Genomic DNA, 21,189 nt, shown 5'->3' on the forward strand with positions numbered 1-21,189 from the left:
CAACATCTCTTCAGACAGCAGGCAGGTGTCTGAGAGAGGGTCTGCAGCAGGAGTCATGGAGCTCAGGTGTATCATTGTGTTGCTGGGCCTGGGACTGGTAAGTGTGAGCCGTACTGTATCTCATTTCAGTCTTTAGTAAATCATTTCTTAAATCTTTTTTTCTCATTGTTTGATTAATGTGCTTTCTACTGTATTAACTAGGCAGCAGCCAAGCTGACAGGTGATACAGGTGAGTCACATGTTGTGTTTTTCGAGTTAATTTCTGTCACAAGGTCGACAAAAACTTGAGTAGAACTCGTGTAAGATTTAAAATACCCCGCCTCACCTTTGACTTGATCGTTGGGCATTGAATGCACGATTCAGTGTCTGTATTGAGCTAAATGTACTGAGGCTGTATCGTCAGCTCAATAGGTAAAGTTAGCACTCTGTCCTGCTTCATTATGTATTTCAGTGTTTGAGCTGTCAGCAACATGAACACCTGACAGAATTATGTGCCTCGCTGAATAAAGGCCTGCCACTCAAAAAAAGCCATTGTTCTCGCTTTAGCTTCATTAGCGACAGTTAATAATTGTATAATTTACTGCTAATGAATGTATAATAAAGTTTGTGTTAATCTAACTGAAACGGGAAAACAGCTTAGTAAAGGTTTAACAGTGACATAAAGGGTAAGTGAGTTAAAACTAAATGTGTTTGTAATTCAAATAAACTTGTTCCAAAGCATCTATAACCTGCTAACAAGTGCTCATTAATCCTCTCACAGTGATAATCATGTTAATGAGATGATTTTATACTTTCTGTAATCCAATTACAAATTATTGATTCTACATCTGCAGAAACAGACGTTGATGAAGGCATTGACTGGGACATCTTTGACATCAATCAAGGTTTGTGGACTCATTATTCATGTTGCTTTGTTGTTTAACACGTCCGTCTCTGAGGGTTTTTTATCAACAAATATCATTTTGTCTTGCAGCGGCCGGGCTCGACCTGCTGGAGGGAGATATTGAACAGGATGAAGTAAGTAACTGTGCACAGACACCAAACCCTCCAGAGACTAAAGGCTGTAGCTACAGTTCAGTAATCTGCATATTCAGACCTGTTATTGGTGTCTAAATTCTGGCTGCTTGATACAACTTATTGTGTCGTAGGTTTCATTTTTAAGTATGATCGTTTTGAAAGCGTCTCCACCCTGACACAGTTTTTACAGGACTAAAAACTCCTCCATCCATCTGTAATTATACTCCTGTTGTTTTTCTTGTTCCTGTCAGACATCCAGCAGAAACTCCATCATAGGAGCTCAGTACCGCTGGCCCACAACCATCCCCTACTACCTAGAGGACAGCCTGGGTAAGACACAGCACACACAGTGTTATTATGGATATGAAATTAGGACGCCTTGTTCATCTGTTTCTTTGCCTCACATTTTGTAGACATGAATGCAAAGGGAGTGATCCTGAAGGCCTTCGACCAGTACAGACTGAAGACCTGCATCGACTTCACACCGTGGAACGGAGAGGCCAACTACATCTCTGTGTTCAAAGGCAGCGGGTGAGTCCAGCTTCAGACTTTAAACCGGACATAGACAAAACTATGTCAAGTGCTCATTACATGCTTTCTGGTTTAGAGTGTCTTGTTGCATTAAAGCAACAGTATTTAGTTGTTTTTCTTGGCCATGTTGCAGAGCTAACTTGTAGCCACAGTAGGCTACATAGCGTTCACAGGATGCTTTCAGGAAACTCTGTAAATCACAGAGAGCTGAGGGCAGAGCAGCCAGACATCAGAGGGAATTTCACCAACCCTGTTTCAGCCACAGATGGCTGCAGGTTTCAATGAAAAAGCTCTGATAAACTGACTAAAAGGTAGAAGTTACCGACTAGCAGGAGGACATAGTTGAGAATTTATCAGCCAGACATTTTCTCTTTGGAGTTGACTGAGCCCAAATGAAGCTAAAGAGAGTAAATATTGAATTTACAGTTGAGCTTAACTGCTGGGAATATAAGACTATTAAATATATAAGACAAGTGTATCTGGTGTCCCCTCTCTGTAGATGCTTCTCCTCTGTAGGTAACCAGCGTGTGGGGAAGCAGCGGCTGTCCATCGGTAATAACTGCGATCGCCTGGGAACCGTTGAGCACGAGTTCCTGCACGCTTTGGGCTTCTGGCACGAGCAGTCCCGAGCTGACCGCGACGACTACGTCAACATCATGTGGGATCGTATCGAAGCTGGTAACACTGACCTGTAACACCCAATTAGTCGTTTTCATCCATCCTTTAAAAATCTAAACCAAAGTGCTGATTGTTTCCTAATATCCTGTCCTCCTCAGGTAAAGAGCACAACTTCAGGACGTACGATGACAAAACGTCCAGCGCTCTGGGCGTCCCCTACGACTACGGCTCTGTGATGCACTACAGCAAGACGTCCTTCAACATCGGCACCGAGCCCAGCATCGTCACCAAGATCCCCCAGTTCATGGATGTGATTGGTCAGCGGATGGGCTTCAGTGAAAGCGACCTAACCAAACTCAACCGTCTCTACAACTGCAGTGAGTCGTCTCAACCTGTCCCTCTGTCCATCAGACAATAAGTGAAACACGTTACCTTCACAAACAAACCATCAGTTGATTGAAATATATATTATTATATATTTTGACCCATAATAACCGAGCAGAGTTACAGGAAGGGTCAGAGTTTTTCTGGCATAGACTGATGCTAATAAATATTGGTTATCAATATCATATAATGATATAATTAATTATTAGCCTGTTGTAACATGCGTCAGGCAGCCATGAAGCCTTGAAGTTCACCAGCTCTGTTACGCGTCTGTTCTGATTAAAAACTCTTACATAAGAAGTTTTACATCAAATAATTATTGAGACTCAACTTCTAATCAGATGGAAGCCATCGCCACTTTTACTCACCGGTAGAGTTGAACTATTCAAGATGAAGATTCCTCCAAGAACGTCGTATCTATTGCAGTTGATTCCCCTTCAGATCCGTTTTTAGTTGCATGTTTTTAAACATTAAATATTAGAAAAACGTCAACTTCCTGGTGACAAGGAGGACTTGCTCTTAATATATTGGATGCAGATGGAGTTAAAGACGTCTTTCATTTGGATAATGTGAATATATGAATGAATATTTTACAGAACATAATGCTGAAAAAGATCCTTGGAGTTATTTATAATTACTGATTTACCAGCGTTGTTTCCTGTTTCAGTAGGACGTAAAGTTTATTGTTAAACTGTAAAATGTTTTTGTTTAAGTGATGGTCACTCATGTCTTCTCTCCACAGCCAAGTCTTCTACCTTCGTGGAGAGTTGTAACTTCGAGGAGGAAAACATCTGCGGGATGATTCACGGCGCTCAGGGCAACAAACAGTGGGAACAGCTGAGCTCTGTGAGCGGAGGCCCTCAGACCGACTTCTCCAACATGGGACAATGCAAAGGTACCGGTCCATCATCACAAAGACATGTTGTGGTGCTAAACTTTGTGTGAGACATTTAAATCTATAGATCATCATAGTAGAACTGAATTTCAGTTCTTGTACTTAGATATTCTAGTTTAGCTACGGATACATTAATAAACAGCATTAGACTACAGGTGGGAAGCATATTTTAAGGACGTACTCAAAAATGTAATCAAGTAATCATTGACAATGTAACTATTGATTATGTAATCCTGATTCCATGTACTCTGGATTGATTGGCCAGTTAGCTGCTAATAAAAAAAGTTATTAACTTCTGTCTCTCTTATCCAGCCTCACGCAGCAGATACCTGGCCTCGGTGTTCAGTCCAGATAAAAACAAAGACGCCTGTGGTGACATAATCTGTGCAAAGTACAGGCCGGCAGTAAAATTATTGTTGAGGTTTCAAGATAAATAATAATGTGTTGGTGATTTATTAGATGCGATTGAAAGAGGGTTTCTTTTATTGCTGAGAGATAAATCAGGGGTTTTGTGCTCACCCAGCTAGAAAGCTATCCACCGCTGTGCTGCCTTATCATCATTATTTTAACAAAGATATGAAAAATATCTCTTAGCCTTTAACAAAACAACAGTCAGAATGTACTGAGCACACTGAGCTCTCTCCTGTCTCCTCGTGTCTCATCAGGTAAAGGCTTCTTCATGCACTTCAGCACAGCCTCGGCTGCACCAGGTGACCACGCGGTCCTGGAGAGTCGCTGGCTTTACCCCAAACCCGGAGCCCAGTGTCTGCAGTTCTTCCTCCACAACAGCGGGGCAGCCGATGATGTTCTCAACATCTGGGTGCGAGAGTACGACGTCGCCTACCCCGACGGGAAACTGACGCTCGTCAAGAGTATTTCAGGTAACGAATAAAATATATCTTCGGTGATGCAAAGCAACACTTGGATTGGACCCATTTTTCACCAGGTTTCTCTCGTTTTCCAACAACAATAAACATACAGTATATTATGTGATCACAATAAATTAAAGAAGTAAAAATCAAATCAAAGACTTCACATACGACCTCAAAGCTCCTTACAAATGAGTGATTAATATCTTTTCTCTGTTCACGCTACAGGAGGTGTCGTGGGCTCCTGGGAACTGCACAACGTCAATCTGGATGTGACGAAGAAGGCCCGTGTGATTTTTGAGGGCGTGAGGGGAAAGAGTCCATCAACTGGAGGTTTGTCTCTAGATGACATCAACCTGTCGTCCATGAAGTGTCCTCAGCATGTCTGGCACATCCGCAACATCACCGGCCTGATGGCCACCACACCTGTGGGAAAGAAAACGTACAGCCCTCGCTTCCTGTCACCAGCAGGTTACTCCTTCCAGGTAGAGGCCTTCAGACAAATAAAACACCTTTGGACCTTCAAGTTAGCTGGTGTGACTTAAAAAGTAACAAGTACTTCATACCGCTCTGTGATCTGCAGGTAGGCGTGTACCTAAATGGAAGAAGCGACCGCCCGGGGTACGTGGCCGCCTACTTCCACCTGACCTCTGGACCCAACGACCACAAACTCACATGGCCGTGCCCGTGGCAGATGGCGACGATGGCCCTGATGGATCAGAAGTCTGACATCAGACAGCAGATGAACATGCACCGGATGGTCACCACTGACCCTGCCAAGATGTCCTCTGATGGTGAGAGTAGAGTTTAACTATAACTCCACTCATTCTGCTGTTTATACGATGAGTGGATTTCAGTGAGTCGTCGTTCATCCGTTTTCTTCCAGGTACTGAGTTCTACTGGGACAATCCCAGCAAGGTGGGTTCTAAAGTGACCGAGTCCGATGGCAGCTTTTACTACCGAGGCTCCGGCACAGGAACGAGCGTCTTCATCACCCACAGCAGGCTGAAGAGCAGGAACTACATCAAGGGAGACGACGCCTTCTTCCTCTTCAGTCTGGAAGGTGTGCAGTCGTTCAGGATGTCACAGACAACAATACATCTGAGATCATCCTGTTTATGAAACATCACGGCTGTTGTGTGCTTCTCCTCAGATATATCTGACCTGCTGGTAACTCAGCCTCTTCCCCGCCCTGCTGTCCGCGCCGATGACGGCGTAATGAAGGCCGCTGTACAAAGCGCTCCACAGGAAGCTGCTAATAACCCCGCAGTGATTACAGCTGTGGCGGGGTCCGTGGCAGCGGCCATGCTGGTGGCCACCATGCTGGTTGTCTTGAGGATGAGGAGGAGACGGCAGGAGAGCGACGAGGTGGTGATCGTACAGGACATGCCTGGATTCACAGGAGTGAGTCTGAGTTTATCTAATTTACATCATGGCAATTTAGGTTAGCGGTTATTTAGCATGACTTGTTTGCGCTTCGGTCGTTTATCTAAATCACGCTAATTATGTCATTACAGGAGAGCTCGGACGAGAGCTTACCATCTGCTTTCATCGCTCCATGAAGTCCTGATCAGAGACAGAAAATCAGCACTCACAAGAAGAAATAATAAACGGTCTATTAACCAGATTGTCCACTGACTCCTTTTCATGTGAATAAAATCTCTTTACAGCACACACGTTCAGATCATCTGTTCCCTTCATTACATCTTTGTTGTTACCAATCAGAGTGATTTACAGTGTGTCGGTTACTTTCAAGGGTCCTCGATCATAATTGCAGGCTGTGATGGAACTCAGGCAGCCTGCAGATTTATAAATGAATACTCAGTTGTGAAAGACTTCACCATCACCGATTTGTAACTGGCTTTGTGGCTGAGCTGCAGCTCCAATTTTCAAATCCTGTACGTTCCCAGGAACAGAATAATGAACTTTATTATATTTTCATTAGTGAATAATCACCTGAAACTAAGAATCATGTTTTTGTTACATAAGAATGAGCCTTTTTTTTATTTACAGAGGGAGCGAGTGCTCCTTCATGAAGTACACCAAACACAGAACGGACAAACCAAACACCGGCTCTAAAATAGGGTCGTTTTTAACGGCCGGCAGGTGAGGCGAGGGGTATTTTGTTGATTGCATGGGGAAGCAGATGTAAACAAATTGGAGACTGTGGCGCAAACAACCTGCAGTAGTAACGTTAATACTTTGAGGTGAGAACATCACAAACGCAGAAGAGTCTGGACGAGAAAATGTGGGTTGTCTTCAGCGAGAAGCTGGAGGTGAGATTTTAACTCAGTGTTTACAGGAGTGTGCTAGCTAAGTTAGCTTCAAGGGCTACATTGTTTTTACCGTTGCTTGGCAGCACTGTCAGCTGCTCCGGGACGTCTCTCTCTCTTGTTAGCTTTTGTGGTCTCGTCTAGAAAGCACTGACACCATCGTCCAGATGTTAGCGCGGTGACGCCCAAACAGCAGCTTAACAGTCAAGTTGAAAGGGAACATTTAAAGAAGACACAACTCAACACAAAAAAATTATTACAGACGTCTTTTGAGGTTTTTAATCAACTCTGGCTACGGCCCTGAATTCACTCGTTTCTGGCTTTGAGTGCATGTTTGGTTTAATGCAGGTGTCGTAGGACCACTCATCTGACCCTGCAGTTCAAAGTGATCACAACATTATCAGGTCAGATCCAACACCAACGAACATCTATGAATAAAGACGGTGGTTATCATCAATGACAGAAGCATTGACCAGAGATCTGCTGGGTGTAGTCCCAACAGCAGCCACATGGAGGCGCCACACTCAATGTTATTGGTCAGAGTGAATTCAAAAAGGGAAATTATGATTCAGCTGATCCCTGCATGAGATCTAAACTCCAAATGGCATAAAGGTTTTAAAAAAGTCCACATGAACTCATTTTATGGTTCATTATTTGATATGATTTTGTCTCCATAGCACATTTTGTTGTTGGATTTTGGGGCAAACTATTTTTGTGTATTTGTACATCACATTCAACATGATTCAAAAACAAAAATCTGCTGTTTATTTTCAAATAAAGAACCTATTTTCTTTGACAAGCAGATTATATTATAGACATCTTGTTACATATATATATATATATATATATATATATATTTTAAAAGGCCTAAAGAAGAAGATGATGAGGTCTTCGGTCCTGAACACCCATCTGTCAATTAACGAAGCCCAAGAAACAACAGACAAAACTTCAGGTCCAAGTCAAGCATCATTTTATTATTATGAGATACTCAAACACAACAGCATGAGCGCCATGATTCACTCTCAACTGGAAGGCTGTTAAACATGGACTTACTCACACAGGTTCATACATGTTGTGTGTCTTGTATACAGTGACCTCCTCACAAAAAAGTAACAAACGTTTCAGCTCAGTCCAGTTTGACCTGTGGGACATTTTGCTGAAGCAGAAGTTAAAATCAACTCTGTATATTTTGACGATTCATTGACAAAAAAATCATTTGTATTTATTCGGCCAGATTAATCATCCCACTTCTTCAAATATTCCACATATCATCTCACTTTGACTCAAAATTCAACAAAAAAATGCTTCAACTGGTTCGAATAAAACCAAAAGGAAGAAACCAACCAAACAAAGGCAACAACTGTTTTGAGGATTGTCTTTAAAAAATATTATAGTGAAGATATTTTGAGTTGTTCAGACTCTTAATGATGAGAACAACCTGTGCGAGTTCTCCCACCGGATTAAATGAAAGAGGTTTTGGTTTTGGTGTCTACTCCTTTAGAGTAGCCCAACATTTATTCTCAAACCCGACTGGACATCAGTAACAAGGTCAGGTTTGGGTTTAAGGTCAGGTTTGGTCTCATGGGAACCATTTCATATCAAAATGCCAAAAGCCATCTAAAAAGGTGCACTAATCAATATTCTTTATAGAAATGGTCAAACCTACAGAGAAGTATCACCAGACTCTGCAGCTCTCTTCCTTTTAGTCTATTTTGGATCACTGTTGTGTAAAGGGACAGTTCAACCCAAAATCAAGAACATATTTGTCCTCTTACCTGTAGTGCTGTTTATCCATCTAGATTGTTTTGGTGTGAGTGGCAGAGCATTGGTTGATATCAGGAAATAGACGGCACTCGGCTTGTGGTGCTCAAAGTGCAAAAAAAAAAAAACAACATCTGAAAAACTCAACAGCGATGTCGCTTTCCAGAAATCATGAGAGGCTCGTGCTTGTGACAGCGAAGGATGTAAACATTAATGCATCCCCCTTAGCTGAGCTGTAATTTTAGCTTGCATAGTTAGCTAGCTTTTTGTGTGCATCTGTAGATGTAGGCTTCCTTCTGTGCAGCTATATGGAAAGAAAATAGTTCCTATGAAACTGCTCACAACAAGGTGTGTGGTCATCATTGCTGTCGAGTTGTTCATTATATTGGAGAGAAGGCAGATATCTCCAAAACTCAACAACTCACACCAAAACCATTTAGATGGATATATATCACTACAGGTAAGAGGACAAATATGCATTCTTGATTTTAAGGGGTGAACTGTCCCTTTAAAATCAGAATTAGAAAGAACAATGTTGTTGGTTATTCACACTTTGTCGATATGAATCATATGAACAGCTGATGTGCATTTAAAAGGTAGAATTATAGTTTTTATTCACCTCGAGGTGAAAACACTCTTTATTAAAGTTTTGCTTCAGGCTCCGTCGAGCAGTCGATTCATTTTTATTTATATTTGATCCTTTTTCTCGACTACATCGAACTTTGCTTGTGTTTCTTCTGTGTGCTGTGAATAATTTCAACATTCGCCTCCTAACGTGTGCTTTGTTAACAGGAATGGATACTAGAGACATCACAGTATTAATATCTGGCTGCATATTCGCTCTGACTTTTATCTCACACCGTCTGCGAATACAAATGATTTCAGATTGCCTTTTGCAAGCAAACAGGCATACAGCGCCTCATCTATAACACCACACACACACACACTGATGGCGGAAAGTAGTCCGACACACAGTGTAACATCTGTCTCACACAGATACACCATACACGCTCAGGTAGACAGCCCTTGCAACTTATAAACGCTGCCACCAAATATGATAATAACTTGTTCCTGCTGCTTCCTCCTCTTCCGCGAGCACACACAAAAACACACCTTTAATATCTAGACACACACTTAATGCACAAATGTGCTGAGCGCTTATCGTAGTCAGGCCCAGAGGTCAGGTGCCGTAACCCCTGGATCTCTGTCAGTGCACGAAGGAGCCGCTCTGAGCAGCAAAACGACAAAAGGAAGGAAAAGTCGCTTCAGATGATAGAAAAATGGAAGATAAACAGATTTTTCAAGCCGGCCATCGGCGGACCCGAAATGGCAGTGAGAGTTAGAAATGTTAAGACTTAAACACCCAGTAATCAGCTAACGCAGCGCCAGTGAAAGAGAAACATCTTGCTGTATTTGCAGAAGCCCGTCTTGATATTTTCTGTTATTTCCTGCCAGCACAGATTTCCCTTTAGTGTCCGGATGGGAAGACGAGCACAGATCTTGCCTGAGGGTGTCAACTGAAAACCTCATGTTTGAGTCAGAGCCAGAAAGACGGGGATGCAGGACTCAGAGGACAGGCAGGAGGAAAATGGAGCCAAGCATGAAGGACAACAGAGCAGGAAGCTGAATGCATACCCCATTTTTTTCCTTACCGATACCAATTCTGATACCTGAACTTGCGTATTGGCTGATAAACAGATCCGATACGAGTGTTAGACCCTCTGTAACACATTAACAAACACGACCAGAGATGATCGCCACAGAACTTTGCGTTATTATCTAGTTAGTTATCCACAAATATCAACAAATGTAACAAATGATTGACCTGTGTGTATATATTTATGGGTCACTGTACTGGTTACTGTACTGGCTACTGTACTGGGAAGCCTCTGGGAAGCAGCAGGGTCCTGTTTCAGGCTGATAAATGATGTAGTATCGGATTTCGCACACCCTCGCTGATACCCAGTCCAGCACGTTCTGCAGTATCAGAGCCATCGGTATCGTAACAACCCAACTCTCAACTCTAAAATATAAAGTAACAACTGGAAGAAAATAATTTACGGCTCAAGATCCCCCAACAAGTGTGACAGAGCTCTTAAAAACAATCTGACTGGCCATCTGAGTTTTCAGAGGCCAGATGCCACCAAATCCTGCACACTGGACCTTTAAAGATCCTGTTCTTCACCCTGTCCCCTGTCTCTGTCCCTGCTGACCAACAATGTGTGCTCATCATCAGAACCGCAGTGGACAACAACTCGACGCCGCAGCCTCAGTTTGCATATTGTGGCGAATATAAAATGATGGACGTGTTTGATCCTCAGGAGACGGTGTGATGCTGCCTAACAGCTCAACTCAGGTCCAACTGGATTTGCGCCCCCACATTAACCATGTGCACACAGACTCACTCGAGATATAACTGACTAGTGCATCCATAATATCACATTAATAGGATGTTAAACATTAAAACAGTATGAAAGTCTGTGTAGTTTATACTTTTGTGAGTACGCAGCCCTCTACACCGAGAGTTAAAAACTAACCAACCTAAAAAAAAAAGAAATCCACAACCTTAAAATAATAATAATAATATATAAAAGTGATAATCATGGTGTAAAGAACACAAACAAACTGCTTCCTTTGCAAATCCTCGAGCTCTTTCAGATCTCAGCTGAAATGAGCTCCAAACAGGACAGCCGACAAATTAATATGATATCATTCAGATCAATAAATATGAGTCTAATATTTAAAACACGGCTAAATAATTTCCACTGCAGATGCTCGCAGCTCTGTGGCTGCAGGCTGTTTTCTCAGACTGTTAATGCTTTCAGGGCTGAAGATGATCTGACACCTGCAGGCAACAAACATCGTAAAAAAAACGGCGGATCAATCAATCAGTCGTTCTTATTCATCCATGAAGGCAGGCGGGTCACGTTATTATTCTAAGGTGCAGCCGTCAGTAGAAAAACCTGCTTCGCCCTCCTCTGAGTAAAAACAAACAGCGAAACTCCAACCAACAACCTAATGCCAACAATAATACACACAGCACCAGCCGACAAGATGACAAACAAACCGATGGTGTTGCATTGCGTTAACAACGGCAGTGTGGCTTTAAGTAGAGGAGTCAGTGGAGGGTCGTCTGTAGACTCTCATGAAAGTCAAATTTGCCTCTGTGCTTTCTGTCTGTGGCTCAGTGTCGACTGTCCGCCGTTATAAAAACAGCAGTGGGACGGCACCAGCTACTGTTAAACTTAAGGGACGAGGCAGGACTGAGCTTTGGATGTTAGGTTTTTAATTTGTGGTGCTGAAGACCACGAGTCGATGCATGTACGAGGATATAGAGCCTCAGTGTTTAAGCTCTGTAGAAGTGGAAAATGTCATTTGTTGTGTCATTTGTTCAGACACACATCATGTAACTGCAACATCCCCGGCTGGTGATGATGATGATGACGCACACTCAATAACACACTCTTATTAATCAAGTCTACACTCGCACAATATCTCAACACGATGAAAAGAGCTCAACCTTCCTACTTCTAGTTTCTTTCTTCCTCTGTGACAGTAAACTGAACATCTTTTCACCATTTTCTAACAATTAAATCGAGTAAATCATCGACTGATCGATCAACAATGAAAGTGAAAGTTAGTTGCAGCCCGAATCATTTGCATCGTCAAACACGAAGGGAGTTTTTCTTCAGTGTAACTATGTCAAGGAAAACCAAAAGACAACATCAAACTTCAAACGCTGTAACAGAGAATCAAAGATTCATTTTCTGTACCAGGTCTTTGACAAACCAATGAAGAAAAATGTGGAAGAAATCGTGTTCTTTAGTTTTTTAACCTGTTTTTTGTTATTTGAGGACGACTGGTTACATGTTACTGACGACACCGACCATCAGGCTCGCGTACCACAGATTGTGAATTCAAAAAGTGCTGTGTAGTCAAAGTGGTTGGAGACGGTTCAAGTTTCAAATCGAGATTTTCAGGCCAGTGTTGCTCTCGAAGAGAAAAACTTGGGAATTCACATTTCAGGCACGAACAAATAAAGTTTGTAGAAAAATATGTTTTTGGTAGAACTTTGGACAAAACGACTCGTTTTTATATTTTCAGTTGCAGAATTTAAACATGTTTTCTAATAGTGGAGGGAGACATTATTTGATAAAAATAGGTCCCAGACAGAAACATTTATATGTGCAGAAGCTTCAGATATTCAATCATTTTATCTGGTTTCTTTCACAGACTTGAATCACATTTAGATGGATTTGTGCTCTAAGACGTGAGTGAACAACTTGTGACTTTAACTCTCAAACTTTTAGAGAAGACAGAGGGTTTGATCCTGCAGCCAAAATGTTAGTTTACATTAGCAAACTGAAAGTAAATATGACTCCATAATGCACATGATACAGTGACTTTACTGAGTCCTCTCCACTTGTGCGACTCTTTCAGTTACCAAGCCATTTAGCTAAATGCTAAATGGCAGTTTATGCTAGTTAAGCATTTTAGTATTTAGTAGTTGAGCATTTAACTAAAACCATCTGTTAAGCATTTACTGATGCTAACACCAGCAATAGCATGCTGGTATAACTATCAATTAATATAGATTAATGTAGCCAATACCAGCATTAGCATACTGGTTATACTATATTAGCATTTATTGTAGGATATACGAGTATTAGCATAACAGTTTACAATCAATTAATAGCATTTATTTTAGCTCAAACCAACAATAGCATACTGGTATACATTTGTAAGCATTTATTTAAGCTAATACCAGCATTAGCATGGTCATGCTGTAGTTTAATAGCATTTATTGTAGTTAACACCAGCAGTTTGCATAACGGGACTACTATCATTTTCACTCGTAGTCTGGCTTTGACAGGATACACTGAAAAACGAACCTTAAACAACTTTATGAATCAAATGGGTCACTGCTCAGTCTGGTTCTGTTCCTGGGCAGGACCACACCGGCTGGGAGGGACATTACTCTCTAAGGCATCTGCGATGGTTTGGGCTACATGAGCAATCGATGCATGCAGGTGTAGCACAACCTGTTGTTATAGCAGCATTTTGGTTAGTTAGCTAGCTTCAATGTCATAGGGCACTTGTGTAGAAATCATCTGATGTTTCAGTGGGCTCGATGGGTACGACGTATCCATGAAGTGGAAGCAAGTGAAGAAAACCACAAAACAAAACTATCTCTAACGTACATTCCACGCTGCAAAAACACCAAACTGATATACAACATGTCAAAATGATCTAATTTTGTTGGTTCCATGAGTCATTTTATGACATTTCTGTCGTATTATTGATTCAGAAAACTCAATATGTTGTCATGAAACTAGCAACACTTCTTGAAACTGACAGAAGTGTGTAACAATCGTGCAAAAACAGCAGCCTTGGTGATGTTGAGGCTGCAGTCTAAGCATTAATTAATCCACTGGTTCATGCACAAACTGCACTTTATCTATGTGTTTACTACCACTGCACAGTGCTCTTCACCCTGCATCAGTGCTTCACAATCTTTCAAGCCACTATGTGTAAGATTTGAAAATGTCCAAAACATAGACGGCACTCATTTTTCTACAACAGCAACCTACGCTATTAGATACATTTGAAAGACGTTACTACACACACACACACACACACACACACACACACACACACACACACACACACACACACACAGTGGCTTTAAACTGCTGCTCACATGACAGTCCAGCGTATCTGGTCAAATAAAGCGTAGTTAGCTTTGGAAAGTTGGAGGACGTTTTTTTAAATTTTCTATCCATCTTTCTATTACTTTTTTGTTCGCGGACTCATTTTCCAACTGGACAAAAGGTGTTCTGATTGTATTCACACGTCAAATCTCTGATCATTTCAGCATGTACACTCAAATATTTACTTCTTGTTTGTGTGCCCTTTCAGTGTTGCAGTCAAAAACAGAAAAAACTCAGTCTATGTCCTCATAAATGGGAGCATAGCCAACTGATAACAAAATATAGAGTATGTAGACTTTGTAAATAAAAAGCTACAAAACATTAGGCTACGGGACAGAGCAGGAGGAGCGCTGGGCGGCGGTCGAATAGTCTTTTTCCCGACTGAGATAAACGACAGTGAAGTCTCCAAACACGGCCGTTATGAGAGCTGAGCTTCAGTGCGTCCTTCCTTTATCTCCTGTACTACAGGGTGCCGTGGACCATCCTGTGGCCCTTTGAGGAGTACGTTGTTATTCTTAATCCTCATGACTTCTTCTTCACGTCTTTCCGTGAACTCGTGACATTTTCCATCGAGCTCAAGGGAAAGTGTCTAGGAAAAGACACAGGAAATTATATTTTAGGACTATTCAACTGCCGCCCGTGCTCAGACAATGGCGGAGAGTAAGTGAGTGAAAACGAGGTCACTCCAAACCACTTCTCCCTGAAACCACCTGTATGTCCCCTTGTACCAACGCTGCTTCCTCCCATATACAGGTAACAATAATTATTATTATTCATGTAACAACAAGATATGATGATGATTTTAGATTTTCAGGATCACTTCTATCCTGCTACAAGCTTCTAATCACATCCCCGACTCAACTGATGAGATTAAGTGATTCAACTAATAATGTATCAGGAGATGTAACTACTCACATATGTAGAACTATTTAGTTATGTCGAGCACAGATTCTCAAAGTTTCAAATATTTCAGCTAGAACAGGAACTAGTGTACTCAGACCAGAGTCGTTACATGAGGTGGATTCAGGTCACCTTAAAGCACTACACGGATGTGCACTGATACGAGTCGTGCACAGGCTGGAGGCAGCAGATATAAAGTCGCTGTCGCTCCTCAAAGCCACAGTTCAATTCACACAGAATCTACTGTAGAAAGACCACATGAGAACATGCAGAAGTTTGAACTACACTCATTAATAACTGAATCATCTGAACTCAGACTGCAGGACATCCGCTCGTGATTCTGTGTCGGCTGTAGTAATTGTTATACGGAGAAAATGATCTGTCTCCTGTGGTGCCCTGTGCAGGAGTGTTTTTGCATGCAAACAGTGCAGAAGGTGTAAAGTGAGCTGTGGTGACTTCACTGCACAGTCTGGTACAGGTAACCTCTTTTATAGGCGCTGAGGGGGTAGAAGGTGGCCACGACAAACTTCCCATCAAAGGTGCGGCCCGTCAGCAGCCTCTGAGCCTCTTTGGAGTCACTAGCGTTGGCGTACTCCACAAACACCTGGTGGACAAACGAAGGACATGAAGATGAATTAGTGGGTGAATGGTTGAACTTGAGTCTCACCTCAGACGTGCAGCTGCGTCGACTGCGGTCGTTTTGGAGCAGTCTGTTCGTTAGCAGCCACATTTCAAATGTTGTTGACTTGTTGTGTTTAACAGCTCATTTTGGCGTGTAAACAGATACTTTGCATGCCATCTCGTATCTGCATCTCTTTCCTTAACTGTGTGTGTTAGCAGCAGGAAAACCGTCTCTGTAACCACTTTTACACCAAAATTAGTTGTTTTTTTTTAACACAGGTAAACCCACTAAAATAGGCAATATATTCCTTTCCATTGCTAGTAGATGGATTTGCCTTTGGTTTATGTTTTGTCGATGGTGTGTCACATTTGACACCATGAACACGCTGAAAAACAGGGAACAGTTTTTAAAAAAAAGTCTCATCAGTAACAGACGCATCGTTTTTTCTGGAGCTTTTGATGGAATTATCAAAGGAGTGAGATATCTTACTTCTTTTGTCATCTCTGGTCAAGCTGGCAAAGCTTGGGTACTTACAGAGGCCACTGAAAGTGTAATGGTCGGTACGTTTTAAGCACTGCTTGACATATTGAAAAGTCTACAACAGCGTCTACAACTTAAATCCACGTCACAGCATCACGCTGGAAAATTAACCAGGTGTTGTGTCTTCAGCTGATAAACATTCATGACTGCTACACAGTCATCTGATGCAGGAGTGAATGCTGATAGTACAGATTCACATTACAGACAAAAGCCAGATGTTGGAGCGTTTAGTTGTTTTTTTGGTCAGCGAGAAACGGATATTTGTCTCCTCAACATCAATAACAAACTAAATGCATTTCAGGTCAAATATAGACATTTATATACAGTCACAAGCTAATGGTCATCTCCAGCACCACAGACAAAGCTGCAGCTGCACCCTTCGGTTATCAGGTGAGTAAATAACACTGTACTTTACAACCTTATCAGTGGAGTAAAGGTACTTTCAAATAATTAGACTGCACAGAAAACATACTGATTCTCCATGAAGTCTGGTTTGCTACTACTAACTTACGTCTGCACATTTAAAAGTTTCCTTGTTCTCGGATCAACAGTCTCACCTGTCCTTTCCCCGGGTTCTCCTTGGGGATGAGCAGAGAAACCACTGAGCCGTACTTCTGGCACTCTTCCTTCATGTCCTCCAGTATGTCTGGCAGAAACAATGAAAGGTTACTTCAACCTCTGCACACTCAGAAGAAACAGGAAGTCAAGTCATTCCCTCTGAGTCACTCAAAATGTAAAGACAGAAAATGAACAACATGCTGCTGCACCTTCATACTCTTCATCATTGTGCAGATGGCTGTCATCGATCAGGTTGAGCAGACGCAGGACGGGAGAGGGCAGCAGGACCAGGTCTTCAATGTGAGGAGCTGACACACGCGCGCGCACACGCGCACACACACACACACACACACACACACACACACACACACACACACACACACACACAGGTAAATATGGTGCACTGAGAGTTGTGTTAATCCTGGTGTGAGTCTCAAATATTGACACATACCAAAGGGAATACTGAAGAATGGGCTCAGCAGGGCAGTTTCAGCTGTGCATCTTTGCTTTGGGTCGTTGAGAAGCATGCTGCAGACACAAAGCAACAAAAGTCCAATGTAGCTGAATTACTGCAGCCAGTTTAGCTGCAGACAACAGTCCTCTGCTTCCACAGGAAAGCAGGTCAGTACATAGTAAAGTACACGGCATAACAGTCACATATCATAGTTACCTTTTGATAAGGTCTCTGAGGTGATAGACGGGGATGGCAGGGCACACGACACTGTTGCTGGCAAAGATATGGTCTACGATGGCAGCACAGTTATCCTAACGGAGAGGGGAACAGACAAATGTTCTGATCCAGTAGACTTTTCATTAATGATAACAATGTATTAAAAACTGAAACTTTATTCTTTTAATTTACTCCTATAATTTATTAATATAATGTTTTTATTTCAATGTTTATTCAGGGGCAACTGTCGTACTTAATGTTACAAATACAGATATATTTGATCAAACTCATTGTCTAATGGCAGAAATCACAAGTCCACACTGTTTGCATTGATCAGTACTCATTAAGTCATCAAATCTATTTTACTTTGACCATTTCTATGAAGAATTAAATCTTGCTCTATCAACTTTACATCAGCTATCTACCCTGAGCAGAGCTCCGTCATACCTTCCACTCCTGCGAGCGGACGGTGTCTTTGAGTTTGATTCCTGAGAACATCTCCAGCAGGATGATTCCCAGGCTCCACAGGTCCACGGCGGACGAGCAGCCTGAGTCCCCGTCCATCTCCACCCCGGCCTGAGCGAGGCTGTTTTGAAGCTCGGCCTCCGGAGCGCGATACCCATCTGTCTGGATGTACTTGACATCCTGGAGGAGGTGAGGGCGGGAGAGAGTCAGAAGTATAATGCCACTTTTCCCACTGACCTACAAATCCCCTGACGCACTCACCTGGTTCCCCTCTTTGAAGCTGAGGCCGAAGTCGATGAGCTTGAAGCACTCGTCATCAGCACTCCAGAGAATGTTGCGTGGCTTGAGGTCAGCGTGGACGTAGCCTTCCCTGTGGAGGAAGCCGAGAGCCTCCAGGATGTCTCTGGCACAGTGTTGGACGAGCCACATGGAGTGGCCCTGCTGGGGTCTGCCAAAAGATGTGATAGCACGCAGTTAAGAGGAAAGCTCTCCTAAATACAGTAACTGCAGCCTATAGCATTCATTATCAGAATCAGAATCAGCTTCATTGGCCAAGTTTGTGTTCTTGGCAACAAAATGTATAATGTTGCCAATTTATTAGGACCACCGAGCTAAAAATAATGTTACTTAATACAACAGTCCTGCAATAAATCCTCCCTTCATGAAGGTTACGATGTTTGACGATGATCAGTCTGGAGGTTGCATTTTGTGGTGCATTGCATTATACTGACAGTTATTTCTATTAATTTGTCCGCCCCATGTATATCAATGAAGGCAGGCTGAATAACAGACACACATCTCTGCAGCCTGCCACAGTCAGAGCAGACTGTATGAGAAGCAGTGACATCATGACGTGACTTACCTCCCACCCTGGGTACCACTGCTGCCTCTCACCAGCAGCTCCGACACGCTGACGTCCAGGAGCTCCAGCAGGAGACAGCGGGTGGTGACTCCCATACAGCTGTGGTTGGTGAACACCCCGTACAGTGTCACTGAGAGGAGAACACATCGGTCTTTACGAACAGCTCAGCCTGTCACATTTATATCACCTTTCAGAAAACGCAAATAAAGCCCTCCAACTCCTACTAGGCTTATTTTAAAGCCTGATGTTTTTCTCAAATGAGATCCTGTTTCATGGAGTATCATATGCAGAATTAAAAAGCAGACCATTACTTTTATGTAAATGCTCTTATAGAATATTCTACCATGGGTACGCCAAGTGACACCCAACTTCCTTTTAAACTGATAGATTTTTCAGTTGGATTTGGTTTTGCTCCATTTGAAAGAAACAACGACACATAAAGGTTCGAAAAGCGTGGTCAGTAATAACCTTTCCACCATGAAAGCTTTCTATATGTTACAGAGAGGCTCATGATGACATTTCATTTCCATGTCAACATACCAGTGGTGGGACCACATGGACAAAGAAAAAAACAAAGTTAGTTGTTTGGCCACAATGAGCAGCAGTATGTTTGGAGGAGGGAAGGTGAGGCCTTTAACTCCAAGATCACTATACCTACTGTCCAGCATGGTGCTGGTAGTATTATGCTGTGGGGCTGTTTTGCTGCACTAAAGAAAGTAAATGGAATAATGAAGAAGGAGGATTATCTCCAAATCCTTCAGGGAAACCTAAAATCATCAGCAGAAGATTTGGTCTTGGGTGCAGTTGGGTGTTCGATCCCAAACACACACGTCAGAAGTGGTAAAGGACGGGCTGAATCAGGCTACAACTGAGGTTTTCTTCCTAAAGTCCTGACTTGAACCCAATCGACAACATGTGCTGAATAAACAAGTCTGTGACAGGATGCTGATGGTGGATGGAGGGCTTCCAGACTACCAGAAGGTTGTGGATGACTATCAAAAGCACCTAACTGAGGTGAAAATGGCCGAGAGACATTTAACCAAATCCTAGAATCACTGTTGTATATTTTTGATCCAGCAGACTTGGTCACATTTTCAGAAGACCTATAACAGAGTAGTTTGAGTTCCTGTCATGCATCACATAAAATGCGAGCTGTGGAAATGATTGTAACTGAAGACCACCATGATGTACATGTTCTGTACAGGTGTGTGTACCGCACCTGTGAGGCTTCAGGGGGGCAGCACGTCCACATGTTTCTGGAAAGAGTAAAAAATCCTTACCGATGTTTTTATGTCCCTGGATGTCCTCCAGCACGGACCTCTCCTTGTGATACCCGTAATCTCCTCCCTGAGTGTCGGCCTGGAACTCCTTCACAGCGGCGGTGGCGGCTCTGCCGGAGCTGACCCGGTACACCGAGGCCGAGACTCCCTGGCCGAGCCGCGACTGCACGGTCCATATCTCGCCGAAGATCTCGAAGAGCACCGGCTTCATGCTCTGGTCTACGCTGCCCGGCGATGGCATGATGCTGTCCGGACGCGGCGTCTGTACCTTAGCGCTCGGCGCGGAGGAGCCGCAGTGAGCCATGGGGGAGGACGAGGAGGAGAGGAGCCAGCTAGTTGACAGGTGGGAGCAGCTGCAGGAGCATTGCGAACCGGGGCTCTTATCGGCACCGCATAAAACCACGACCAGGACGTTGTCAGCGAGAGATGGCGGACAATCCAGCTACACCCACAAGCGTGTTGAAACTAAGCACAGAGTGACACCGGGGCATATTACACGACTGTTTGCTCACCGAGGCTGTCAAAATGAACCCACTGCAGTCAGCTGACAGAAAGTTAGCTAACTGAGCCGCTCCAGTTAGCCGCTCCAGTTGGCTGAATTAGCCACCGAGCTTGAGCATTAACACGAACCACTTCCGCGACGCGCAGCGAAAAACCTCCTCCATAATACACCGGCTGTTAAAGCAGCATTTGTAGCGAGTGAAATCACTTTAAAGGGCGTTTTAGTTTCAACGGGAGTAAAGTTTTGCCTCAGTTGTTGTGACTCAGGTTGTTGATGTCGATGTTACTTCCGGTTCTGGTCTCCGCCTCTGCAGGTCGCTCCTGCGGTCTGCCCCCTGCCGGCAGGGAGCGTCACTGCACCCACTCCCACCTCTAAATGTTGTTTCCATCAAAAAGACAGATCTGTTCAGTTCAAACGAAAACAAACATTGCTGGTTTATTTATACGTATAAGACTCACATTTATGTGGTTATAAATGTGTATTTATTTAACCAAAATTACATTTTACAGGTTACCTTGGACAAACAACGGGCCCTCGACCCATACGTCGGGCTGCGTAGCCAGATGAGTGTTTGCCCGTTGCCTGAGGAAAGGTTCCTACCCAAATGGGATACGTGGACACAAAACATAAAAGTGCCATCGAGGGGACTATTTGTGTCCAACACACACCATACTTGCAAATGGCTCTTACAATGGCCAAGCATTGAAATTGACCGCACCGCCACACCCACC

At 43.0% G+C, this 21,189-nt stretch overlaps 2 protein-coding genes across 3 annotated transcripts; one reads left to right on the forward strand and one right to left on the reverse strand.

The window, feature by feature from the left end:
• Positions 1-55: 55 nt before the first annotated feature.
• LOC311258056 (meprin A subunit beta-like) lies at positions 56-5,876 on the forward strand (the record flags this gene model as incomplete). The annotated part of the gene is made up of 15 exons (XM_084354104.1): positions 56-97; positions 202-229; positions 834-884; positions 974-1,017; positions 1,269-1,347; positions 1,431-1,548; positions 2,048-2,226; positions 2,325-2,543; positions 3,293-3,445; positions 4,111-4,326; positions 4,543-4,799; positions 4,898-5,108; positions 5,201-5,377; positions 5,468-5,718; positions 5,832-5,876. 15 exons carry the CDS (start codon positions 56-58, stop codon positions 5,874-5,876), a joined length of 2,070 nt encoding a protein of 689 aa, XP_084210230.1.
• Positions 5,877-7,540: 1,664 nt separating this feature from the next.
• On the reverse strand, positions 7,541-20,749 carry uhmk1 (U2AF homology motif (UHM) kinase 1). 2 transcript variants are annotated; one of them, XR_014622758.1, is made up of 10 exons: positions 19,957-20,749; positions 18,677-18,806; positions 18,076-18,262; positions 17,797-17,994; positions 17,350-17,444; positions 17,131-17,207; positions 16,889-16,987; positions 16,679-16,767; positions 13,999-15,563; positions 7,541-13,966 (listed from the first exon to the last, which is right to left on the reverse strand). XR_014622758.1 is itself a non-coding variant. In XM_084355013.1 (9 exons), exons 1-9 carry the CDS (start codon positions 20,258-20,260, stop codon positions 15,417-15,419), a joined length of 1,326 nt encoding a protein of 441 aa, XP_084211139.1. In that variant the 5' UTR covers positions 20,261-20,749; the 3' UTR covers positions 7,541-15,416. The 2 variants fall into 2 exon arrangements, 1 of the variants encoding a protein (XP_084211139.1); XM_084355013.1 differs by having other exon boundaries at positions 7,541-15,563.
• Positions 20,750-21,189: the final 440 nt, after the last annotated feature.

The sequence above is a fragment of the Pagrus pagrus genome (assembly GCF_965226575.1).
Source record: "Pagrus pagrus genome assembly, chromosome: 6".
In the NCBI taxonomy this organism is placed as follows: Eukaryota; Metazoa; Chordata; class Actinopteri; order Spariformes; family Sparidae; genus Pagrus; species Pagrus pagrus.

What these genes read in the sequence shown, in the direction of transcription:
- uhmk1 (XM_084355013.1), bottom strand. Translation starts at nt 20,260, where the DNA reads ATGGCTCACTGCGGCTCCTCCGCGCCGAGCGCTAAGGTACAGACGCCG. An exon ending in GCTTCAAAGAGGGGAACCAG is followed by an intron (nt 17,995 to 18,075) that starts GTGAGTGCGTCA and finishes CACCTCCTCCAG; the next exon opens with GATGTCAAGTACATCCAGAC. An exon ending in CAATGATGAAGAGTATGAAG is followed by an intron (nt 16,768 to 16,888) that starts GTGCAGCAGCAT and finishes TGTTTCTGCCAG; the next exon opens with ACATACTGGAGGACATGAAG.